Source organism: Balaenoptera acutorostrata, chromosome 18 (genome assembly GCF_949987535.1).
Source record: "Balaenoptera acutorostrata chromosome 18, mBalAcu1.1, whole genome shotgun sequence".
NCBI lineage: Eukaryota > Metazoa > Chordata > Mammalia > Artiodactyla > Balaenopteridae > Balaenoptera > Balaenoptera acutorostrata.
In genome coordinates this window covers 73,227,947-73,254,729 of record NC_080081.1, presented here as the reverse complement: position 1 = coordinate 73,254,729, position 26,783 = coordinate 73,227,947, and the positions used below count along the sequence as shown (strand labels likewise).

Sequence of the window (26,783 nt, the reverse complement as noted above, 5' to 3'; positions counted from 1 at the left end):
CCCTTTTTCCATTTCTACCAGTTTGGGTCCTTCCCCCATTTCATGACCTCTATTCAAATCCCACCTTCTCCCTGAAACCATCCTTGATTATCCAAGCCAGAGTTTTCTTCCTCCCAAGAACACTCATAACTGCTCAATTCGTCTAGATTTCTCCTCTAATGGCTTTGTGTGCGATTATTTGTGTGGTTACCTGGTACATAGTGAGGAGCCGTACACAGGTAAGGTGACATACTTGTTGTCTCGTCTTTTCTTTCCAGATATTTTGTGAGTTTCTGAAGGGGAGAGGCTAAGTTCTAAAAACTGAACCTTTAGATTCCACCTGTAAGTGATGTCATATGATATTTGTCTTTCTCTGTCTGACTCACTTCATGTAGTATGATAATCTCTAGGTCCATCTATGTTGCTGCAAAGGGTATTATTTCATCGTTTTTTTATGGCTGAATAATATATTTTACATATATATATATATATATCACCAAAAAAAAGGGATACATAGAGTTCCCTGGTGGCCTAGTGGTTAGTATGCTGGGCTTTCACTGCCATGGCCCAGGTTTGATTCCCTGGTTGGGGAACTGAGATCCTGCAAGTTGTGCAGTGCAGCCAAAAAAAAAAAAAAAAAGAGATACAAATGAACTTACTTAAAAACAGAAATAGACCCACAGACATACAAAACAAACTATACATAAATTAGATAACCAACAAGGACCTACTGTATAGCACAGGGAACTATACTCAATATTTCAATATTCTGTAATAGCCTATAAGGGAAAAGAATCTGAAAAAGAATATATATATTCATACACACACACACACATGAATCATTGTGCTGAACATCTGAAACTAACACGGCATTGTACATCAACTATTCTCCAATAAAATTAAAAAAATGAAACGAAAGCCTTGAACCTTTTTGGTGCCCCCTCACACCACCTGGCATCGCATCCTCAGAGCAGATGCTGGGATGTTACAGGACGGAGGTGCAGAGCAAGGATAGGTGGTGTGTAGAACCAGGCTCAGCAGTACCCAGCTCTCCTCTCCTCTGGCTAGGAGGACTGCACCCTCCCCAGCCTGCAGTGAAACCTGCGCAGGGGGGTGACTGTCGCAGAAGCATTTGTCTGCTGGCACGCATGCTCCCACTGCAATGATGGCCATGAAAGGGAACTTGAGCTGAGATGGCAGCTAGCCCGGAGGTCACCCACGGTGCAGAACAGCTGGCCTGGAGGTGCTTCCAGGCCAGCAGCAGACCTGGCAGGATCAAGAAAGCCCTGGTAGCTTTAAGCCACTGAAATTTTCAAGTTGTTTGTTACCATAGCATAACGTTGCCCATCTAACTGATATTTGTTATTTTAAATCCTTAGTGATTAGGAGTATAAATAGGTAATTGAGAGGCAAAGTGGGATTCTTGGAAACTTGGCACCTTAAATGCAACAAATCTAAACCAAAACGGGGAGCAATTCAGGGTAAGAAGGAGCATTTTTGGAGCCAGACTGACCAGGGATTGAATCCTGGCTCCTACAGTTTACAAGTTATATGTCCTGAACTGGCAGTTTGCAAGCTTTTTGGTCTTAGGACCCCTTTGCACTCTTAAAAATTATTGAGGACCCCAAAGAACTTTCGTTTATGTGGGTCATGTCTCAGTATTTGTTGTACAATATTAGATATAAGACCAAAGATTTTTAACAGTGATTTATCAATTCATTAAAAATAACTATACTTAACCTATCACATGTTAATATATTTTTATGAGAAATAACTATATATTCCCCCCAAATTAGAAGACTGTCATTAATTTACATTCTTGTAAATTCTTTTTTATAAATTTTTTAAAAATCTATTTATTTTATTTATTTATTTTTGGCTGCGTTGGGTCTTCGTTGCTGTGGGCAGGCTTTCTCTAGTTGTGGCAAGCAGGGGCTACTCTTCGTTGCGGTGTGCAGGCTTCTCATTGCCATGGCTTCTCTTGTTGCAGAGCACGGGCTCTAGGATCAGGCTTCAGTAGTTGTGGCACGCGGGCTCAGTAGTTGTGGCTTGCAGGCTCTAGAGCGCATGCTCAGTAGTTGTGGCGCATGGACTTAGTTCCTCCATGGCATGTGGGATCTTCTCGGACCAGGGCTCGAACCCGTGTCCCCTGCATTGGCAGGCGGATTCTTAACCACTGCACCACCAGGGAAGCCCCCAATCTTGTAAATTCTTTAATATCTTGTTTAATAGAAGATGGATTCTTATATTTGTTTCTTCATTTTATCTGTTGGGATATATTGTTTTGGATGAAGTAAATGAAGAAAATCCAGCTTCACAGATACACAATTGGAAAATGGAAGGGTTTTCAATAATCCTTCCATAAAATTGTGGGCATTCTTGGATATTACACCAAAATTTGAAACAATCAGGAGTTTATTAAAGGTTAGTTGTAACATGAATCTGAAGCCCTATCAGTGAACTTCTGTAGGAGGTTACATTAAAACCCATTGGTCTGTCTTTTACTTTGAATGGAACTTTTAAAAAACCCATTCATGAGTTTGTAACATCTTACAGAAGTTGTTTGGGAAATATTGTTTCCCAGAAGTTGCAGGACTTCCAAACGTTGACACATGTTGTTATACAGTATCAAAAAATCACATTTATTAACACCGTCATTGACACTGAAAAGTCTTCACGGATGGGGAGGCTATGAAGCTCGTGGGAGCAGAAACAAGTTGTCCAAAAGTCAAGTCTCACGTCAAAGCTTGAATCTTATAGTTGTCACAAGTAACATCAGTTGTTTTCCTCGAAGTGGCAGGCTCACTTTATTTTTGAGAACATGTTTGCCCAGTCCCTAAGGCTGAATAACCATAGTTTACCTGTCAGTCTATCAACTAAAAACCATGTTCTGTGAAAAAAGCAACTAGTTTAGCTTGCAACTTGAGCAATCACACAGGTGCTTTTCCTTGAGACAACATCCTAGTTTGATGTACAGCAGGAGTACTTTAATGTTACGCCTCAGTTTGCCCCACAAAATGTTAAAAAGATGTGTGCTCAAAGGTGTAGTTTAATAAAATTATTAATTTATTCCGCTTTAGCAAGGATCCTCTTAAGTGAACTCGGCTTTTTTTTGTTGTTGTTGCCACTGCTTTGATTAGCGCTAAGGCAATAATACTTTTTCCCATGAATGCTTTTGCACCACTGGTGGGAATTCAACACAGAAAAAACCCCCAAGTAATGTTGTAATATTTAGTACTGTTATAAAAAGTTTTGACTTGTGAACCTGGGTACCTGAAGGAGTCTTAGGGACCTCTGAGAGGATCACGGACCACACGTGAGAACTGCTGTCCTCATGTAAGCCACCTGACCTCTCTAAAATAGGAATAAAGCTGTTTTGAGAACTAAGTAAAATATTATTGAAGAAGAAGTAATGCATGGAGAGCACTTAGTATCGTGCCTGGTATACAATAAGTTTGTTAAATGTTTGCTACTACTATTAGTCTATTGATACTGTGAGGGTATAGCTACCATTTACAGTAGTAGTCATGATGATGCTCTATTATTTTTCTCCATAAACTCATTCCTTTGGCAGATCTCCGTTTTAGTTAATGGCTCCATCTGTCTCCTTTTGTGGTCCCTTTCTTCACTCCAGCCAATATCTACTCACTCACAAGTACTGTTGATGTGACCTCTGTCACACCTTCACAATGGTCCCTTTTCTCCCGTTCCTGCTGCTACCACCCTGCTTACAGAGTGTGATTTGGTGGAAAGAAATTTCCATTAAGGGCAGTTCTGGCTGTTGGTATTTGACCTGCCTGAGACTCAGTTTACTAATCTGTAAAGTGGGAAAAACAATAGTCCTTTTATATATTTTTTAGTGAGGGTTAAATGAAATAATATATTTGAAAGTAACTGGCAGAGTGTCTACCTATGGCAAATGTTCAGTGCACGTTAGCACATTTTAACAATACAGTATAAATTCTTCAAATCCATGAGCATGGATATCTTTCCATTTATTTGTCTTTTTCTTTCATTTATGTCTTGAAGTTTTCAGTGTACAGGTTTTTCACCTCCTTGGTTAATTTATTCCTAGGTATTTTATTCTTTTTGATGCAATTGTAAACGGGATTGTTTTCTTAATTTCTCTTTCTGATGTTCATTATTAGTATACAGAAATGCAACAGATTTTTGTGTATTGATTTTTTATTTTTTACTGAATTCCTTTATTAGTTCTAACAGTTTTCTGATGAAATCTTTAGGGTTTTCTGTATGTCATATCATGTTATCTGCAAATAGCACAGATCCCACTACTGTTGGTGGGAATGTAAATTGGTAAAGCCACTATGGAAAGTAGGAAGGAGTTTCTTCAAAAAATTAAAAATAGAACTACCAGATCCAGCAATTTCACTTCTGGGTATTTATCTGATGAAAACAAAAACACTAATTTGAAAAGATATGCACCCCATATTCACTGCAGAATTATTTACAATAGCCAAAAGATGGAAATGACCTAAGTGTCCATTGTTGGATGGATAAGGAAATTGTGGTCTATATTTGGTGGGGTATTTTTGAGCCATAAAAAAGAATGAAATCTTGCCATTTGTGACAACATGGATAAACCTCGAGAACTTATGCTAAGCTTATGCTAAGAGTTATGCTAAGTGAACTCAGACAGAGGAAGACAGATGCTGTATGATCTCTCTTATATGTGGGAGTTAATATATACACACACCAAGCTCATTGGTGGTTACCAGACGTAGGGGGGGGTAGAGGATGAGAGAAATGGATGAATTTTTTTAAGTTTAAATAAATTGAATTTTAAAAATGGATCATAGAGGGGAAATAAAATATACTTAAATTGCAAAAAAAAAAAGAGTTAGATGCAGACACTTCCTATTGCTCGTGTTGATAAGCCTATCAGGAGCAATTCCTGATCTCTACTCAGAAGGGAGGCTATGTGATTCTAGAAAGGAGAACAAAAGAGCCAAGTGGATAATCTATTTCTGATCAGAAGTTTCTAGGAGATAGCTTTTTTTGGTAGAGAAGACTTTACACCTTTTTCTATCTTAAAAAAAACCCCAAACAACAGAATGGCAACAGCGTCAGATTTCTGGGCTTGTCCTGGGGGCCTGCCGAGATGGTAACCTCTGTTGTATTTCCTGGATCTTGGTTCAGGTCTGATAGTCTGTAGGAATCCCACGGTTAAACCTCTTATGGAAAAAATTGTGGTTCCGCTTATAATCTTGGAATAGCTTTGGAAGCAAAGGGAGACAAGCTCCTCCAGGGCGTGGGAGAGACCCCCATGTGAATTGTCATCGGAGTGTTCCTCCTGAGCGCCTGCTGCGGAAGAGGCTGTGGCCAATGGGTCTACTCCAAGCCATGCAGGGTTTTGCTGTCTCTTCTCCCGTAGGGGATAAAGATTCCCTTGCTTCCCTAAAGGTTAAAGCCTCAGGTGAAGTGACTGGTTTCTCTCCCATGACCAGGCGGATGTGCACCGACTCTGGGGGTATGGGGCATGGTTAGCAGATGGTTAAATCATGGGTCCGATTATCACAAAGACCCAGTTTTAGACATTCTAGTCCTCTGTCAGATGCCAGGCCGGATTTTAGGTTTGGAAAATAACCCCCAAGGGCACTCATAGTTCATAAGGCCACTTTTCAGTGTGTGAAGAGAATGGCCTTCCTGACGCCGTGTAAGAGGGCCCTGAGAATGGAGAGTTGGAATCTGTCGCTTGGTCTTTGCTGATTCAGGACAGGATGCCCAGTCATGGGACGGAGGCAGCCAGCTGGGCGGGGCTGGGCAAGAAGCCTGTGCCCTTATTGCCACTCCCCAACCCCCCAGACAACTTTGAGTTTTGCTTTGTGCATGTGTGCCTCTGCCTGAGATGCCTTTCCTCTTTTTCTCAGCCTGGGAACCTCCTATTTCCCCTTTAAGACCCTGCCCTGAAGTCACTTCTGCTTTTCTGACCAAATCCCAAGGCGCTGATAGATTCTGTTTTCGCCTCTGTATGTTCCAAAGTGTTTCCACCTGTGCTATAGCATAACGTTGCAGCAGGAACATTACTTCTGAACCTTTCTATCTCCCTCACTGGACTGTTGAGTTCTTGAGCCCAGGGCCACGCGTTATGCTTCTCTGTATCTGCCCCAGAGCCTAGCAACGGGCGTGCCAGCTAGAAGGCGTTCAGCGTCAGCTGAATGAATGAATGTAGTCCAGTCTTTTGGGCCTATAGTTATTATGAGATCAGAAACCATCTGTTTGGAACTTATTAGATTATTTGGCTAGCTATGGTTTTCTGCATATATCTTTAATGTTCTCCTTTAGTATTTAGAAAATTCTTTTAAAAATTACCGGTCTGTTTTTTTTTTTTTTTTTTTTTTGGCTGCGCTGCGAGGCATGTGGGATCTCAGTTCCCTGACCAGGCATCAAACCCGTGCCCCCCTCAAAATTACCAGTCTGTTTTAATCATGATGCAGTAGGGCCCCCCCCCAAAAGAGGTGACACCCTGTTCTACCCCTGCACAGGGGAAGGGCATACTTTTGAGGGCCAGTGTGGGGACGGCATCTGGAATTCAGGTGAGTGAAACCCAGGAAGGCAGAGCTGTGACCTGCCCTTTTTTCATATCACAGTCTTACAGTGCGTGAGATTAATTGTTCTCTGTTGAAAGGCGTCCCCTTACAGTTGGTGTTTCAGGTGCTGAGGCAGGCCATGCATCACCAGGAATGTTAGTGTCCCCGCGAGCACGTCTGGTTCCAGGAAACTCTCAACCTGTAATCGGGAGGGCGCACTCCCAGCGAGTCCATTTATCACATGATTAGAGTAAGTGAAAGGTAATCCTTTCTAAAATGTGAGTTATGGAGCTTTGTGACGTGCTATTTATCTGTGTCTGCTGTGGGAAGGAAGAACACTGGGGCAAGTTTATGACTTAGACGGTGCTCTCGGCTGTACTTAGGGCTCTTTCCCACACCTTTACTCCACATGATGAATTTGGATGAAAATTCTGATTAAGCACCTAGAGTTGCTTGTTACCAAACATGGAGTAGGTATGTGAACACGTACCCAGTAAGTAAGCTGCTTAATTTCTAGGCTTCTGTGTCTGTTTAAACACCTTGGTTTAATGTTTAATATCTAATATACGTGAAGAATATTTTCTTGGAAGAAAGCTAAACAGCTTTGGAAATTGGAAAACTTCTAGAACTCTAAACCAGGCAGGTGGGTTTTAAAGAAGGATAGAAGGGATCAATGCAGTCAACCATAAATTTGCAAACCTTCACTAAAAAAGGCACTAAAAAGGAAGGCACCTCACTAAAAAGGAAGCAGTCTTACATTTCTTTTCCCTCCCAGATAAACGGTGTTGACGTGGGGCCACAAACCTTGGCTGAATGGAACAAATGGCACTATTTGCATTCACATAAAATGGAAAACACACAAAATACTCAGTTCCCAGTTTTAAGATGGCAACATAAACCAGAGAGAGAAAACCCTTTGTCTCCAGACTTCCTTTTAAAAAACTTGTAGCAGCTGTTGTAAGGACAGATGACCATACTGGCCTCGTGTATTCAAGGTTAAACCTCCCAGTGAGCATTCATGTTTATTAGTCTCAAGACAGCAAACATTCATTCAGCACCTGCTTCTCTATATTCCCCACATCTTACTGGTATCCCTAGGGCCTGGCACTGGTCCTCATGCAATGTTTAGCAAGTGGGTGAACGTTGCATGTTCATGTGGAAGATGCTGGTGTTCATGGGGTGCCTGGCATACTCCCGGCCACAGAGTGGGCATCCAAAAAATATGACAAAGTATGAATGAAAACATTGATGTGACCTTCAGGAGGTCACGGTCTAAACTCAGGTGAGCATGGCCACTTGGTCCTGCCTCCTTCCTGGGAGACAGAAGTGAGTCAAGGCTTGGGGGAGGCAGAGCGGGTGCAGGACCCTCAGAGGGGGCTGCAGTTCTTCCTCTGTAATTGCTTCCTTTTAGGCCACCATCTTCCCGGCTGGGGAGGGACAGTCACCTGGGGACAAGAGGGGCTTTCCAAAGGAGGTTTCTGTGGTCCCTCCACTCTTCTGCATTCTAATGTAATTTATTTTCTATCAGACTTTTGAATAAAAGTCCCTCCCTCTTCCATTATGGTGAACACTTAAAATTACGTTTATACAGAATTACGTTTACACAAATTTCTATTAAAAGCCAAATTCCAGGCCTAAGCTATTGGCCAAATTCCATTAAAAAAAGAATATGAAGTAAATTAGTTGAGCTGATTAAAAGCACCTTCATCAAAGTTGAACATTGGTGCCAGCGATGTTGAGTTGAATTATTGATTTTTTTTTACAGAGCAGATGGTACATTAGCAGGGAAGAAAAGTGATTCTCCTTCCCCTCCTCTGCCGCCCATCCCTCCCCGCTTCACTCTGGGGATAAGAAGGGGCACCAGTGACTTACTGGCGACCAAGGAAAGGCAGGTGATGGAGTAAGAGGGGAGGGCACGAAGGCAAAGGATGGGGTCTAGGTGAGGGAGAGGAAGGAAAAGGAGGGGTGGAGACCGCAGGAGCAGAGGTCAGATGCCTGGAAGGAGGGCGCTGTCCCCGCGGAGGAGCGGCCACCTCTACCCGCACCCCGGCCGCGTACCCCATCCCCGGCCGCGAGCCAGGCGGGCACGGGAAGGGCGCTCCCGATACCGGCCGCCAGAGGGCGCGTCCGGAGCCGGCGCGGAGCTGGGGGAGGGAAGAGGGGAGCCGGCGGAGGAGGGTCAGCCGCGGCGGCAGGGGCGGCGGCGGCAGCGGCGCAGCTCCGTTCCCTGCGCGTCTCCCGTCCCCGCGTCCGGACAGGGCGCGCAGCCCCGCCACCGGGATGCGGCCGCCTGCCCGCCGCGGCCGCCGCCTGGCGCTCCCGGCACTGCTCTCGCTGCTCACCTGCTCCCTGGGTAAGTAGCGGGCGGCCCGGGCGCGCACGGGAGAGGCGCGGGCTCCCCGGGAGCAGCCGCCCGCGCCCCGCGTCCGCGCCCAGGGAGACGCCGGGCGGCCCAGCCCTGCCCCGCGGGCGCCCGCGCCCCGCCGCGGCAGCGCCCTCTCGCGGCGCCCCGGCCGGACTCGGCTCCCCCGGACCCTGGGACCCCGGGGCGCGCCTTCCCGGCCCCTTTCGGCTCGCGGGGTCCCGCCGCCGCCGCGGCCCGACTCGCGTCTTCCCGCTTCCTTCCGCTGCGAGCCGGCGGCCGGCCGGCCCGCGAGGACGCGGCGCCCACCCCCACAGGAAGCGCGGAGTGAACGCAACTGCGAGAAACTTTGGATGGAGGGAAGCGGCGGCCGCGGGCCCGCCCCCTTGCCTTCCGCCCGCGCCCCGCCGGCCCCCCCGCGCCCCGCCGGCCCCCCGCGCTCCCGGCGCTGGCGGCAGAGGCTGGAGGCGGCCGGGCTCCGTGGCCCGGGCCCCCGCGCGCTCCGCTCCGCCCCGCCCCGCCCGCCCGCCTGGCCCGCGAGGGCGACCGGCGGTGCCCCCGGGGCTTCCTGAGCGGTCTCGCGGACCTGCCCTGGCCCCCTAGGCTGGGATGCCCACCGGGCACCAGCCCCTTCTACGGATTCCTTGACCAGGAAGGGAGGACCGGAGTCCGGCTGGGCCTCCGTGTATCGGTCGTGCCTCTGGGGAGGCCGTGGGGAAGCCTTCCCGAATCTTGCGTCTTCATGGGGGAAAATTAGAGAACACTTCTGCAAACAGTGCTTGTCTGCTGCTGCTGTAATGCCCCTGCCCTTTTTTCTTCCATGCTCCTCACAATGAGCGTGCTCCCCCCTTTATCATAAAATAATGTGATGAAAGTTTTTTAAAAAAATCATTGCAGTTGACTTTCATGATGAGATGTGTTCAAGCTTGGAGGAAAAATTATTCCTTTTCAGTGTTCTCAGGGTTGTTGTCTTCTACCCCAGACTTTTGTGTTTCCAGCCTGTTAAGAGGCAGTAATTTCAGATTTTTAGAAATGGCAGACTGGTGCAATTTAGGAAAAGACATAGCGTCATCGTACACTGCTGTTTTGGTAGCCCACCGGACAGCCGTTTTGATTTGGACTTAAATTCTCCGAATAAGGACCTTAATCCGTGTACCCCTGGCATGTCTATAGGAGCTCAGTAAGTGGGGGAAAATCGAGTGAGATTAATTGGTAATTGTTCAGATGCGTGATTAAGTAAGTAACAATGTAATTAAAAATGTTTGGGCACCTTGGGCGGAGAAGGCTGTAACTGACGGTGGGGAGCAACTGAACTTGGCGGGGATCTGCTTTAGTGGAAGGAAGAGTGCATTGCTTGGGCGGGGGGGCGGGCAGCCCTGGGAGAAGGGGAGGCTGGAGGGGTGGGACCGGGGCTAGGGGACTCCTGGCTGCATCAGTTGGCCTGCTGCCTAGACGTTTTGCAACTCACCAAATGGGGTGGGTGGTAACTGAAATTGGCATTCTATTTATAGCCTTGCACTTTTAAGATGTACTGGGGATATAATACATGTATATAATATATTCACTATACAGGCTGAAGTGCACACTTGTGTTGCTATGTGTATCTATTTTTCACTGCACGTAAGGGAATATCTGCACTGTCTACACTTGGTGTAAAGGAGTATCTGCACTGTCCACACTTGGTAATACATTAAAGGATGTAAAGAATGAACTAAAATGTCCACATATTTTTAGAGATGTCTATTAGCCTTGTGAAGTTGTCAGATAAGCACGATAAGTAAAACATAAAACCTATTAAGAGTTCCCCAGGAGACATTTGGCTTTGTGAACTAGCTTTCATGGGTTGGTACAGAGAGGAAGCTGTATTCTCCCAGGTCTGAAGTAAATCTTGAGTTCCTTTTATTGAGCTCTGCTTTGATGTAGTGGAGGGGCACCAAGAAATAAAAAGCTGTGGTACCCAGTCTTTGTATATCTTGAAATCGGGGTTCTTGGACTCTTGCTGAAATAGAGAACATGATGGGAGTTCCAAAGCATGTGAACAATCCAGACAGAGTAAAGATACCTTAAATATTCCCTTATAAGGGCGGGGTGGGGGCTGACTGTATATAGTTTAGTTTTCCTACAAATTGTAGTATATTCATTTGAGCTTTTAGAGAAAAGTCAATATAGAACATTTATTTTAAACCCATATGGTTATACAGACAAAATCCACTGCAACTTCAGTTCTGAAGTCCAAAGCTAGTATTAGACTCAGATTTATTCATGCCTCTAGGTCAGCCACTGTGTGGCTTCTCGTTGCCTTGAGTCTCAGTTTTCTCATATAAAACAGGAGGCATAGACTAGATAAAATACTAGAACTTTGCCATCTCTTGCAGTTTTAAGTGATTCTGTTGTAGCAGAATCTGCTATCTGCTACTCCAAAACCCCTAGTTCCTTCTTTTCCTGGATGAAAAACCTCTTAGATAATCAGCACTGTTATGGACTGAGTTGTGTCTTTCAAATGCCTATGTTGAAGCCTTGATCCCCAGTACGACTGTATTTGGAGAGGTGCCTTTAAGGAGGTAATTAAGGTTAAAAGAGGCCATAAGGGTAGGGCCCTAATCCAATAGGACTGGCGTCCTTATAAGAAGAGGAAGAGATGCCAGACAGGCTCAGAGAGAAAAGGCTGTATGAGGACACAGTGAGAAGACATCCATCTAAAAGCCAAGGAGAGAAGTCTCAGCGGAAACCAACCCTGCTGGCACCTTGATCTTGGACTTCTAGCCTCTAGAACTGTGAGAAATGAATTTCTGTTGTTTAAGCCCCACAGTCTATGGTTTCTATTATGGCAGCCCTAGCAGACTAATAATACAGGGGTAAGGGGAAGGGTGTAGGAGTGGTAGTGGTGGTGGCAGTGTGTCTAGTGGACAACATTTTTCAGTGGCCCTTGCAAACAGCGGTAGCCAGTGAGCTATCTGTAGAGCTCTTTGGGTGCGTCTCTTGGTAAAGCTTATTAAAGGTGGCTGACCCAGCTGAGATGCAGGTCCTCTACCATTGTTTCCTCCTCCTTCCCATGGCCTATTATGTGACTCTAATGGCTGGAGCTACAGTGGCCATCTTGTGACCACGAGGTAACCTTGAAGACAGAAGCCAGTAGTAAGGACGGTAGAGCAGAAAGGATGGTACCACCTGGGTGCAAGGTGGATGTGGAGTGCTCTGCCAGGCCAGCATTGCCTATTTCCATACTTGTATTGCATGAAAGAAAAAAATCTGCCTTGTTTAAGCCTCAGTTGTTGGTGTGGGGGGAGGGGCGTTTATTACATGCAGCCAAACCTAATTCGAATTGATAACATCTGTGAAGAAGCCTATTTGAACCAGTGGTAAAATAATAGATGTTAACGTTTGTCTTTCGTATCCCTGTGTCTACTCTGAGTCGGGATTATATTTCTTAGCGCCTGCCAAAATTAGGGGTGATTTTTCATTCTGAGCCAGGTCTTGCTCAGATTCTTTTCATTGCCGTAAGTCAGACATTTTAGGACCCTAAGAGTCACACCTGGCTCCAGGTTGGTTTGTGTTTTTTTTATTTTGGATTTTTAAGCCTTCCGTTTATTTCCTCAGCAGTACTCAGATGTTACTGGCACAGATTTTAACCGTCTGGATGGATTCTCTGTTGTCCAGGTGGTCCAGGACCCCCAAGCTGGCATGGCCCCCTTGCTCATGGACTTGACCCAAGGGAGTTGGCCTGTGGCCAGTAGTCAGGCTGGGGGTGGGGGGGCGGGTGGTGGAAGGGGAGGGAGGAAGAGCAGCTGTTTCTCATGGGGGTGGGGGAGGGGAGGAGATGTCCAGACCCTCTTGTTAACTACCTCTGAGGAAAACACTGTGGGCCCAGTACTTGAGCAAGTGGTAATTACTGATCTCATTTGGACCATTAAGGGCCAGGTGTTTTGCTTTCATTAGAAACATTATACAGCAAGCCTAATTTGCAAATGTTACACGTTTTGCTTCCTTGTAGCATTACAGGTAGTCCATCTTGGTGTTGAGCAGATTCTTGCTGAAGAACAATATACAGGAGTGCTAATTCCATCTTTCCAAATATAAAGGAAAAATGATGGTGGGTGTCAGGGGTTTATCAGACCTCTTAGTGATTGAGAGTCTCTCTTAATGTCACATTTCAACCGTCTGATCACTAAGCTCCTTCCAAAGAAAACAGATTCAGTGTAGGTGCTGATTTGAACTACGAGAACGTGTTAACAACTTAAATAGTATTAAAAGGAAGAGCTGTACTCACAGTTTCTTCATCTATTCCGGAAGGGTCGAGTACTGTCTACTATGTGTCAAGCCCTGGGGTTGACAGGGCAGGAAGGAGACCGATCTAGTCTGTCCCTACCCTTGTGGAGCTTGCAGTCTTGAAGGGGACATTGAACACGAACTGCACCAGGAGCAGGATTGCAGCCTGCCCGGTGCTATGGTGACGGCGTCCAGGGCTCTGTGCTAAGTGTTGCAGGGACAGTTGTGGCTTTTTACCTGGAGTCTGGAGCAGTGGTTCCCAGCAGGGGGCCATCTTGCCCCCCAGGGAGCGCTTGTAGATGGCTGTCACAGGGGCTGGTTTGGCAGGAGTGCTGCTGGGTGGTCTGCAGTGCACCACGGGACAGCTCCCACCCCAAAAGAGTCGATTATCCGGTCAAAGCGTCAATAGTGCCGGGCTGAGAAACCTTGGAGTTTTTTTTTCCTTTTTTTTTTTTGCCACATCGTGCGGCTTTTGGGAACGGAGATCCCGGACCAGGGATGGAACCCAGAGGGCCCAACATTGAAAGCCCGGACTCCTAACCACTAGGCCACCAGGGAACGCTGGAGTTTCTCAAGGAAGGGCATCAGAGCTCAGACCCAAAGGGGAAGCAGAGATCAGGTACCTGGAGGGAGGGAGGGAGGAAGGAGGAAAGCACGCCCGCAGGGGCAGAGCTGTGCTGGAGGAAGCTGGTGGAGTAAAGGACAGGGCTGGAGAGGGGAGGGGCTGGACGGTCAGTCAGGGCCGCTTACGCAGGGCTGTGAAGGCTGGGGGAGGAATTCTGGACTTTGTCCTTAGAGTGGTAGGGGGGTATTGCAGGGTTGTCTTAGGAGAGTGACAGTGATTTGACTTCCATTTTAAGAAGCTCACGCTCTTTAGAACAGGGATGGGAGGGGCCCGTGTGGACGTGAGGGGCCAGTGAGGAGGACACGTGAGAGCTGATTAAGAATCTGAGGTGCGGTGGTTGACTGGTCCCGTGGGCTGAGAGGAGGGTCAAGGATGTCATAGGTTCTTGCTCTGAGCTGTAGGTGAAGAGCGCCTCCGTTTACTGATACAGGCACTGATGGAGAGGGACCAGATTTAATCAAAAGAAAAAATTTTTTATTGTAGTTAAATATATACAACATAAAATGAATCATTTGAACCATTTTTAAGTGTACAGTTCTGTGGCATTAAGTACCCAGATGGTTTTCTAAAATTTACTTTTAATTTTAAGGGGAGGTGAGGATGATGAGTTCCATTTGGTCAAGTTGAGTTTGGGGGTGCACGTGAGATGCTTAGGTACCATGTCTGGTGGGCAGTTAGATCTGCCGGTCTGGAACTCAGAGGAGAGGTCAGCTCAGGAGAGATTTGGGGGAAATTTGAGTTGTTGTTTTTTTTTTTTTCTTTTTTAAAGAAGAGAGCCTTGATTGACAACATAAATTTATTTAAACGTTTACTCAAAATGTATGTGTACTGAAGATTTGGAAGAAGTTGGGGAAGCAAACAGTCTATCTGTAAAGCTGATACGATGTAAAGCTGTAGGTTTAGACAAAACAAATGAGTTAAAGTACCATCAAATAAGATTTGAATGCATCTCAAGTATAGCAATGCTGGTCTCTCCGAGGGATATGACTTGCTTCCACTCATAAAGGAATATTTTATGATCTGAAAAGGTGATATGTTTTGGTTTACGTCATTGCTTCCCATAAGAAGCTTAAGGCTCTTTGCACATCACGCTGAATTTATCTTCTCCAGATCCTCGAGGGTGGATATGCAGGAGCTTATTTTTCATTTATGGAATGAAGGAGGTAAAGGAAGATAAATGGCCAGAGCCTGTTTGGGGAAAAGCCTCGTTCCGTTCCCTTGAGTGCCAGTCTCCCTGACCATCCCAGGGCGTGTCAGACGTCAGCACATACGGAAACACCTCAGGGTCTTAAAGAGTCCCCTTGGTTAAGGTCCCCTTTGTTAAAATGCAGATTTCTGGGTCCCAGCCTGAGAATTTTCTGATTCAAGAGAGCCAAAATGAGGCCCCATGGATCTGCATCTTTAATAAGGGGCCAGGTGAGTTGTGTGTGCTGGCAGGTGCAGAGCCCTTCTCAGGCCCCCCTGGCCCAGGTGTAAACTGGGACTGTTACTGGGTGATTTTCCTGCACGTCTGTAGAATGTAAAGGTGATTGCTGGTTGCTTTGTCTTTGAGATGAAGTAAGGAGCTGTTCTGGAGAGAGCAAAGTGTGGAACTGAGGCCTGATATTCGGCAGTCGGTGTTCTGTCTCTTTGGAAAGGGAACTAGAAACCCCAGAGCTCGACCTAAGAAGTCTTCCTCTGGTTCCGGCATCGTTTGGCATATTTATAGACGCTACTGGAGGGGCTGTAGTGCGTGGGGCATGAGTCTCAAAAACAGGAGCAGTACGTTGTTGGAGCAGAGATTTCTGGGTAATAGACAGGTGAGTTCCCAGAGGCGCTAGAACACCTCAGGCTGTGGATGCCACGGATTCAGTGGCACCAACAGGGGTGCTTTTTGGGACCGACTTTTTATGTTATAAAATTAAGATACCAAAAGCCAGGCATAAATGAGCCTGACAGTTGACTGCTGAGTAGACTGTAGCAGTGTAAAGGAATTGTACGGAGCGCCCGTTTCCTCGTGTTTGTATGTTTGCTCTCCCGGAGCCCTTCTGTGTGTTCTGGAGTGGGCTGTGTGGTCAGGATTCTTCGGCCCCTCACCCATGACTCAGCCTATGGAACGTGCTTATGACTCTCTCCCCAAGCTCTGTTTGAGTTAGAATTTTCTTGTGTTCAGATCCTGAGTGGCATATGGGTTTTCGTATCATCTGTTTAAATGAGATACGAATCAAAGAAGCCAAAGATCTTTTCCTTCCTAAAATACATGGTTATTTCCTGTTTCTTCTTTTTCCTCCCATTTAGTGTCCTTCCTGCGTGTATGCTTACCCTCTGGCACGTAGAATATATTGGTCCTGGCAAACGTCGTTTCCAAGTGAGGGAAAATCTGTGTTCCAAACTCCTTTCCCACTGACTCTGTGAGGAAGCAGGGGACGTGTTTCAGATGGTGCGAGAGCAAGTGTGGGCAGCCGTGCGCTCGGGCGAGGAGGAACGTCAGGTCTGTGTGCTCCCTGCCACAAGGGGCAGCGCCTCTCGTTGCTTCTCCCAACTGGCTGCATCCTTTGTAAGTGAACCCGTGGAACACCGCAGAGGGGTTCCCAACATGAAATGCCGTCCAGCTCTCCACCTGCTGTGCTGGCAGAATTGCGCTGGCGTTGTCCCCAGGGCGGCAGATCTCTTTCCCTGAGAGTTCGCTGTTGGTACCCGGCACCTGAGCAAACGGCTCAGCTCCAGCTCTTCCCGCAGGCCAGGCCCGGCCCTGGACGTGTACTAGCACTGCCTCAGTCCTCCCTGGTTTAAGTTCCCGCTGTACAGGGAGGGAGGCGGATGCCCCCAGAGGCCTCGTTGCTGAGCTGCTCAGCAGCGGGTTGGATGGCACGTGGTGTGTGAGTTAGGCTCCGCGTGTGACCCGGGGGCTGCGCTCGTCTGCGTGGTCACGGGGTCCCGCGATGCGGCGTCTTCCCGCGTTCTGTGGAGCTCTCAGGAGAGGGCTCCTCCAAAGGACACCTTGCAGGCGCCTTACACGCCTGCCTCCTCCTCTCTGCCAGGCCGTGCCTTTTTGTCTCCTTTGCAGTTCTGTCCCTGAGATATCGGGGCTCCCCTGCCCCCGTCTTCTCTGTCCAGCCTTGCGCCCTCAGTTCCCTCGCGCGTGGACACACTGAGCGCCTCTGTGCCGAGCGGCTCACCGGGGCCCAGGCTGCCGTGGGGTGTGTCCGCTTGAATGCCCGGCAGCACCTCGGGAGACTGGGAACCAGGCTGAGTTTTCCCACAATCCGCTCACGGCTGATTATACTCTAGCGTGTGACGGGCACCCCAGTCTACCCGCCCCTCGGGTCTGAAACCCGGAGTCACCTGCACTCGTCTGTCTGCCCGCTCCTTCCCTGCCCTCATCCACCTGCAGGGTCCGTCTCAAGGCCTGGAGACTCTGCCTCTTCAGTGTCTCCAGCTCCACTCTCGCTCCCCACGCCGCTCTGCCCAGGCGCCGCCTCATCTTAAGTCAGCCCCTGACCTCCCATTGCCTGGCCCCGTTACCCTCCCAGCTGGCATGCGCGTGTGTCTTTCTTTGTCCCTCCACAGCCCACCCCACACGCTGCCTCTGGAAGCTTGTCTAGGGCACACATTTCCACGTGGCACTCCCCTCCTTAAAAGCCTCCCAAAGCTTTTAATGGCACTCAGAACAAAACCAGACTCCCTAGCACTAACCCCTTTCCCGTGTGGCCCTGTCATTCCCCAGCCTCACCTCTGGCCCCGGTCACACTCTCCCCCCGGGATGTCCACGCCCGGGTCGCTCCCCTCCCCCCGGCTGTCCATGGTCTGGGCACACTGGGCTGTTTAACGTGCTTTGTGTGCAGAAGCCTGTTTCCAGGCCTCCTCCTCTGTACTTGAAGTCTCTGCTGTCTGGAGTTTACTTGCTCAAGCCCCGCGTTGAGCTTGCTGCCCTGCTTGGTGCTTTGCCCTCCCTCTTCAGGGGCTCCCTTGGCGGTGCCACTAGAACAGCTGCCATCAGAGGGTGCCCATCTGCACTTGGTCGCTGGTGGAGGGACTTGTCTGTCACGTGAGACCATCAGCTCCTTGGGGAGCTGCTTATTCATCTTCACCCGGCTCCTGGCATGACGCGTGGCCCGTAATACATGCAGCCACTCTTTGATTTTCTGTTGAACAAACAATAGCATAGATTAATAATGATAGTGATGGTAGCTGCTCACGCCCAGAGCCCTCAGCGTGTGCCAGGCCCTGTTCTGGGCCCGTTCCATGGGCTCCACCACTGGATCCTCAGCCGCCAGCGGCTGGCTCTGCCTTCTGTCCTCAGCCCTGCGTAGTGATGGGCCCTCCATCCTGTGGTTGGGTGCCCCCTTCTCCCCCTGACATGTCCACAACCCTGGAGACAGTGGATTTGTCAGAGGAGGATGAGGAAAGCAGGTCCTGCCCCAGTTCCTGGACCAAGCGCGTTTGTTTCTGTTCCCTCTGCTGCCAGGGATTATCTTCAAAGCAGGGTAGTTGGAACAAAGTAAATTGGCTGCAGGTCTTGCATCCTGGAGCTTCAGGCCCCTTCAGAGGAGCTGCGATTAAACCTGGAAGCCCTGGGGAGCCCGAGCCGCTGGGGCAAGGCTGTGCCGCTGAAACCTGTTCAGTGAAGTAGGTCACAGCGAAGAACGGACCAGGGGGAGCCCCGAGCCAGGGGGCTCCAGCCGCGGGCTCCCAGAGGTGCAGCGAGCTCTGACCTGTCCGGCCCGGCTGAGATCCCTCCCTCCCGGCTTCTGTAGAGGACCCACGACCACCCGGCCCCACGGCGGTCGATCGTTTGTTTCCTCTTCCAGCAGGGCTACCACCAGCACCTCCTGAGCCTTTAGTCTATGCTGAGCCCTCGCTGGACACTTTCCGCCTTGTCTCACTTCATCCCAGCAGCTCTCCTCTGAGGGGGTCATTGAACGTCTTACTGCTTTCGGTTTTTGGTGTTTAATTTGGTTTCTCTGATAAATGTTACCGGGCGAGCTTGGGAGGGTAAGTCCGGCACAGGAACGAAACAGTTAGGCATTAGGAGGCGCAGTCGCCTTCCTGCCTGGGCTGGTCCTGCTGCCTCCCTCCCTCCCTCCCAGGAACAGAAGACAGTAGGTTAGTGTTGCTTAAATCACTGCAATTAATTCCTCTCCCGTTTTCTCGCACTCGAGGGCTAGGCTGGCCTATAAATCTTAGGCCCAGGTTAGCTGTACAATTTGATTTATCTCTCGGGATAGGTGTGCTAATGCACATTAGCTGGCTTGAATCATTTAAAGTTATCGTGAGAAAGGTCTTATTTCTGTTGCCTGCCCTGATTTGCACTTTAAATATAGTTCCCTGTAGCAACTCACAGGAATTCATGTTGAAAATAGAAAAGGGAAAATTACTTTTAAACAGCAGTTTGGCATAGAAGAGCATGATTTACTTTGGAATATTTCTCCAACTGCGCATTAAGGCCAAGCTTTCAAGAATATTTTTTTTTCCCCACTGAACCTGGAAATTATGAAGCCAGACAGCAAACACTGACCCTCAGGGGGCCACCCCTCCCCCCCCGCCCCCCCGCCCCCCCCCCCCCCCCCCGCTGTGTGAGATACCTACTCTGTGCTCTTGTTAGGGTTGTTGAAGGTGACAGGTCGTTTCTTACCTCACTTGCTAATTTTTCTCACTTTCCTCCTCTGTCAGCACCATTTCTCCTTCATTTCCACGAACTGCAAAAGCTGGCATTTTGTTGGTAGGAATTCTGTAAATGATTCATTATTTTAAATTTGGATTTGTTAATGGTGTAGCATATTCTGTGCCTTCAAACTGCATTTGGTTCCTTGATGATTTCTTTTGTTTTATTTAGATTATGGAAATGCAAAGATAAAACCAGCTAGTATTTTTTTGTAATATTCATCTAATGGGTATTATCTTGCCATATTATGATTTGCTCTTATGCCTGAAAGTAACGGCATTTCTTATGTTATCGCTTTAAATATTGTATAATTTATTTCTATCGTGGGAAAAAGGAGTTCTTAGTTTCACAGCAGAGTGATAGGGAGAAATATGTTTTGTTTCCTTTTTTTTAGAAGGATATTTTACCATTAGGCTGATGTATTTTTGGGGAGAACTAAAATCTAGTTTACCCTTCCCTCAGTGCAGCCTTGTCTGAATAAAATTATGGTGTCTTTATTCCATAGAGACAGGGGGGATTTGTGGAATTCACTTGACTTACGGGGAACATGTTTCCTCTCTGTAATTCCTACTTTAAACTGTAACACTGTCAACTAATATTAGTTGCTTATTTATGAAAGGTGATGTGTTAGTAGTATTTAGAACCAACACCAACTAGACAGTTTTTCTTCAGTACAGAGTCTGTGTTCTGAAGGGCAGGGGCTTTTGTGTTGGCATATTCTTCTTCATCACATAGCTACCTGGCCTGGCAAAAAAGTGAGGTAAGACTAACCCTGGTTATTAGCTGAGGGGTCACTGAACTTGTTAAATTGGGAAGGTTATTTTTCTTGATAAAAGAGGAAATTCTGGGGGCTTCCCTGGTGGCTCAGTGATTGAGAGTCTGCCTGCCAATGCAGGGGACACGGGTTTGAGCCCTGGTCTGGGAAGATCCCACATGCCGCGGAGCAACTAGGCCCGTGAGCCACAACTACTGAGCTTGCGCGTCTGGAGCCTGTGCTCCGCAACAAGAGAGGCCGCGACAGTGAGAGGCCCGCGCACCGCGATGAAGAGTGGCCCCCGCTCGCCGCAACTGGAGAAAGCCCTCGCACAGAAACGAAGACCCGACACAGCCAAAAATAAAAAAAAATAAAAAATAAAATTAAAAAAAAGCTGATGCAGCCACAGATAAAATAAAAATAAAAATAAATTAAAAAAAAAAAAAAGAGGAAATTCTTACCCAGAGAGCTTTGACTGTCCATGTTTGGAATAAGGCATTGATGGGTTTGGGGAAGATGGATTTTTGAGTCTCAGGTCCTGCATTAGATTGACCTCAGTTTTTATATCCCGCAAGTTGCTACGGTGTTCTGTTTTCTGGAATTCTGTGATGCTGGGTGGTGTTGATGTGTTGCAACCTCCCTGTATGATGTTTATGAATAATTCTATTTTTGAGATCTTCTTGAGGGTTTTAAATGTGCATGCTAGTTTAGAGATAAACAAAACCAAAATATTAAATACCCAGAAGCAGAATTTAAATGGTGTTTGAGGTTAAATCTCTCCTCTCTTCTTAGAACTTAATGAATGATTTGGGCTCTGCATTTGCCTTGGCGTGTGTGTGTGCGTGTGTGCGTAAAAAGTGAGAAAGCAGATCATACCCTAGTGAACATAAATTAAATGGGGGCACTAAGCTCCTTTGTTCTGCTGGGTTGGCAGTGTTCATTGTAAGGAGGAGACAGCCCTTAAGTGACGGATTGGGAAGACTTGCATTCATTCGTTCAGTCACTCATGTGGATAAATATTTATTGACCTTCTGTGTGCTGGCTGTGTTCTAGATTTGGGGGCAAACAGTACATAAAACCACATTCCTAAAGAAAAAAACCCCATATTCCTGCCTTCATGGAGCTTACATTAAACTAATATATAAGACAAGCAGTAAACAAATAAGTATATATTACGTCAGTGGCGGTAAGTGCTCTGGAGGAGAATAAAGCAGAGGGAAGGGCGGGGGCAGTGGTGGGCTTTACTCACGGGAACCACATACAACACCTGTTGGCATCTCAGTTCCCCCCGAGAGGTTCATTTAGATTTCACCCTGCCTTCTGAAATGTCATCCTGGAAGTGGGAATGATTCAACCACGTTAGTCGTTTGCTTCTTAGCGTGAATATGTGTTAGGTTATTTCCTTTGAGCAAATGTTGGTTGAGAGAGAATTTGAGGTAGCGGATGTTTGGGGATAGATAGGGTGGGAGGGGTCAGAGGTTCGGGATGGGTGGCGTTGTCTCCTGCTTCTGAGTGGGACCTCCTGCTGCCCAGGGACCACCCCCCAACCCCCATGGTCCTGGTACTGCATTACTGCTCCTTGGAATTGCCTGGTCAGCCCTTCAGTACCTTCTTGCTCCATGGCATGGCTCGTTTTTCTCCTGGGAATGCTAATTGGAGAAAGCAAACTCTACGAAATGCTTTCCTCTTAGCTTTTCAGGAGAAGTGCACTGTAAAATTAAGGCATTATTCTTTGTCTGGTTAACCTTCCTGACTGTTTGGTTTATCATTTTGCTTTCTATTTTCCACATGTTACTGTCAGGTTACTATTATTATTATTTTTAATGTGGAGCCTGGATGTGTCTCTAGGGATATCTTTGTCTGTTTATGCGCTCCGACTCACAACATTAAATCATTCTAAATGGGGAATGATTCTAATTCCTCTCGCTCCCCTGGCCCCGTGGCTTCAGCAGGGTTCTGGTAACTCTCCCCTGCGTGCAGCGCGCTGCTGACCCGAAACCGCCGAGGAGGAAAGCTTGCCCCAGATTTAGCTCTGCGGCCCGCCAGGCTCTGGCAGGGGTGTGACAGTAGAAATGTGTACTTCTTCCTGCTCGATTCTCAGCAATTCCCCTTTGCTTCAGAAGGTACCAGAATCCAGGTTTCTAAGAAGTTGTATTCCGTATGCATCTATCTTGTGGTTTATAGCTACAGACACGAATGGTATACTAAGATCGTAACTCCTTCGATGTAGCATTTCCTTAGCTGGTAACCTAAGCATGTTGCCTTCACACCAATGGATAATCTTAAGTCTGGAGAGAGGCAGCCTGCGGTACTAGTTTGTAGCAGTTGCAGGTGCTTTTAAAAATGAGCAAAATTGATCATGTTAAAGTATGATTTTTTTCCCCATTTCAAGTAAAACTGTTGAATATGAGAATGAATCCTTATTGCTGATTTTAATGTAAAAATGTTTCTCTTTTTTTCCAGCTTTTGCTTTGGTTTCTAAAGATGTGAAGAAGGAAGTCAAACAGTCTAAGGTACTAATTGTAAAGTCAAATCTATTCCTCCTATCTGAGATTTGTCTGTATTTTCTTTAATAGGAGCTGTAATGATTTCATCTTTCAATGAATTAATGAAATGTTGGTTAACATAGATTTTTGAACCCACAGCAGCAACTTACAGATAGGCTTGCTTGAAAAAAAAAAAATCCTTTATAGTTAAGGCAGATCCACTTGGTTTTAAATTTCATTTTAAGAAAAAAGTTGCTTGGTTATGAAGCTAGACATTTTAGAAGTCTTGCTTGGATACTGTAGTTTTCTCCAGTCTTACTGCGTCTTAACCTTGGCCTTAATTTTCCCAGCCTGTGAAAGGATTATGCTGTGTCAGGGTCACAAGAGCCTGAGTGTCCCTCACCTTGAAGGTGGCACTGTCTGAGAGGGCATCCTGGGGACTGGTCAAGAGACCCCAAAGGTGACTGCCAGGCTCCTTGCACAGTCAGAACCCGAAACCAAGACGTGGGGAACCCATGGAGAGGGGGTAGCACTTTTCCAAATCTCAGAGCTGCTCCTTTTCCATCATTGGTCGCATTCAAGAACTGCGTCTAAATTTTACCACTTGGGGTTGCGTTAGATCAGTTTAGCATATGAGAAAGAGAATGTTTTAAAAATATGAGTTGTTTTTGTCACATTAATTAAGGCTCAGTTGACTATTTTTTTACCTCACAATTTAGTATAAAAGCATTTTAAATAGAATGTTTCTTTTACCAACAGAGTATGATTGTTCTAACTATACCATGGGATCCCTAAATGCGAATAATAATTCCTTACAGTTTTAAGATTCTTTGTGATTAATAAAGCATTTTCAGACATTTCATTTAATTTGATTTTCTCAGTGATCATGTTATTGCTAAGCAAAGCAGGCATTCCCATGGAGAGCAGAGAAAATTTACCCTTGGAGAAGTTAAGTGATTTGATCAAGGTCACATGGCTATTAAAAGGTGAAGTCAGAATCCAAATTTTCAAACTCCTTGAATTTTTCACACTGCAATTTTGTATTACATTGTCACGTGTGTGTTTGGCAATAATGAGGCTCGTTTATAATGAATTTAAGCGTTATTAATAGGGAATTAAAATTTTGTGTAATAAATTTAGAAATTATAGCCCATTCTTTCAAATGGAGGTTTTTGCTAATCTTTTCAAAAGAGGAAATATATATATATATTTGGCCTTAAATGCATATATAAATAGAGATAGAGATAAGGTGAGTCCTATATCTTAGTGTCATCTTTCATGCAAAAGTATTAAAGCCCTTGACAAAAGGCCGTTAACCCCATCTGTGCTTAGGCTGCAGAGCCGAAAAGCCATTAATCCCATGAGGAGCGGCAGTGATAAAATGTCTACTGTAGGGGCTTCCCTTGTGGCGCAGTGGTTGAGAATCTGCCTGCCAATGCAGGGGACACGGGTTCGAGCCCTGGTCTGGGAGGATCCCACATGCCACGGAGCAACTGGGCCCGTGTGCCACAACTACTGAGCCTGCGCGTCTGGAGCCTGTGCTCCGCAACAAGAGAGGCCGCGATAGTGAGAGGCCCGCGCACCGCGATGAAGAGTGGCCCCCACTCGCCGCAACTGGAGAAAGCCCTCGCACAGAAACGAAGACCCAACACAGCCAAAAATAAAAATAATAAATAAATAATAAATAAAAAATTTTTAAAAAATTAAAAAAATATGTCTACTGTAGCCCATACCCAAGGCTGGGAGATGGAGGAGAATCAATTTGTCCAAGGTCATCTGTCGATGAACCTGAGATAGGAGTTAAGGCTCTTACCAATAACCGCGTTAATCCGGGATTATCATTAGTCTATCACTCTTAGCAGAACCAATCGGGATCTGACACCGCTGCCCAGAAGGCCGCCTTCCGTCCTGCTCACCGCACTGCTCGCTTTGGTCGAGAGCTCTGGTTCCCTAGAACTAGGCCAGCCCTGCTCAGGGCTGGGGTCCTTCCCCAGACCGCTCAGATTCGCTGGTTGGCAGCTGGCGGCTTCCTACCAGAATCCCGAGGCTGCGGGTGCCCTGTCATCCTGCCCGGGGCTTGACCTCTGGCCCAGGCTCCCCTCCTGGGCTCCTGGCCCCTGGCTCTGTCAGATTCTCACCCACCCCAGCTTTCCGCGGAGCCTGCCCTCCCAGGTTCGGGCTCAGGCTGCTACCTCAGGCAAGCCACCAAACTGTCTCCCAGCTGCAGTTTTGCCCGGCCTTACATTCTGTGCTGGCTTGTGATCCTGGACCCTGTGGGACGTAGGCTTAGAGCCGGGCTCTGGAGCCAAACTGCTGTGGTTCACGGCCCTTCTACAACCCTGAACCCCTGCGGGACTCACCAGACCTCACTGTGTCCATCCTCCTCGTCTGTAAGACGGGGTAACAGGACTGCCCTCAAAAAGCGGTTTTGAAGATGAAGTGGGTGTGTGTCTACCACCTAGAGCAGTGCCATTCCCTGTTTACATGCTGACCTGCTGTAACAGCAAGGAATGTCTTATGCAGCCTTTTAAGAGGTACGCACACAGATCAAAGTAACAGAGGAACCACAGACCTTACTGCTTTTATCAGTTAAATTTCTTTTATGGCGGTCGTTGACTTCATATGAAGCAGAAGATGAGGATGATAAAAAGGGTAGGAGTTAATAATTACTGAGCATTTGCTTTGGGCAGACATTACGTCATCTAACGAAACCCTCACAACAACCCTGGCAAGTAGGTCTTGTAATTGGGATTCCTATTTCACTGAAACCGAGCCCTGAACTAGTGCATGGTAGAGGCAGAATTAGAGCACGGGCCCAGCTTACAACTGAGTGTAATGATGACCACATCTGAAGCAAATGAATGATTCATTCATGAAATGATTCATTTCATTCATCAAATGAATGATTCATTCATTTTATTCGAGATCTAGGGGGTGGTGATTGTTTGCAACCGTGTAGAAGATGCCAGTTTACGTCTCTTTCTTCTTAAAAGATTTCATAAACAAATTCTTTGAGGTTGTTTTATCTTCTTTTAAAGAAGGATTTATAAACTAAGCATCGCATATATGGATTGCAAGTGTTGGAATCTATTGTGCCTTAAAAATAAAACCTGCACGGAAGGGTGACTTGGATTTGTCTTTTCCTGGCTAGGGTAGGAGCTGTCTGTGGGGTAGATGCCCTGGTAGCAAATGTCGTTCCTGTCTGAGTAGCAATTCCGTTGACTTAGAAAACTTTGACAGTGAGCACATTTTGATGGATATTGATGTCAGTGTCAGAAACATGCGGCAGCAGAGATAATAAAACAAACCATGTGTTTCTTCTTAGGAAGAACTAAGCCTTTTCACGAGGGAAGCTGGAGACAGAACTTTAAACGTTCTGTCAATTCGTTCATTTAGTCTAATTTTCTTTCTCAAAGGGGAAATTACTGAAGACCATTCTGGTTCCGTTTCAGTTCACCTAATTCAAGTATTTCTTGGATATTTTATTTTTACAGTTTACAAATTGAGCCATTTGAAATGGCTAATTATGTCCTAGCTATTGTGTCAGGCAGTCGGAGCTGCAGTGCTTAATAACAAATAGAAAGCTGTGGAATTTTGGTTGATTTTCTTTGGTTTTACCAAGGCATCTGGTAGAAAGTCCAATTCCTGTTCCATCTTGTTTAGTCTGGAATCACTGAGTTCAGGATATTTTTTGTGTTCTACTTCTGGATACAGGTGACTTTTGTTGTAGGTATTACTCTTAGTGTACTCTCAAAATATATTTCCATCTAATGACACATATTTTCTAAAGAGTGCCTCTGGAGGAAGACCGGGCATGCGTTATCAGTGGGTGTAAGGAAGGAACGCTGGAAAGGAGACAGAGACCTGGATTTTAATCCTGGCTCTGTGGCTGGAATGGCTGTTGGACGTTGGGCAAATCCTGTATCTTTCTGAGCCTCCCTTACTTGCAAAGGGGGAGTGTTGGATTGGATCATCTCCCGTGCTATTTTTTAAAAATTGTGGTAAAATACACATAACATAAAATTTACCATTTTAATCATTTTTAAGTGTACAGTTCAGTAGCGTTAAGTATATTCATACTGTTGCACAAGCAGTCTCCAGAACTCTTTTCATCCTGCA

The 26,783-nt window shown here is 46.6% G+C and overlaps 1 protein-coding gene across 1 annotated transcript in view; it reads left to right on the top strand.

Moving 5' to 3' along the window:
- Nucleotides 1–8,658: 8,658 nt before the first annotated feature.
- The window catches only part of B3GLCT (beta 3-glucosyltransferase), a 106,748-nt gene continuing 88,623 nt past the window's right edge, over nucleotides 8,659–26,783 (top strand). The window contains exons 1-2 of the mRNA XM_057532715.1: nucleotides 8,659–8,880; nucleotides 22,642–22,691. Of these exons, the coding sequence (XP_057388698.1) occupies nucleotides 8,808–8,880; nucleotides 22,642–22,691 (123 nt within the window). The 5' untranslated portion in view covers nucleotides 8,659–8,807. The remainder of the gene's footprint in view (nucleotides 8,881–22,641; nucleotides 22,692–26,783) is intronic.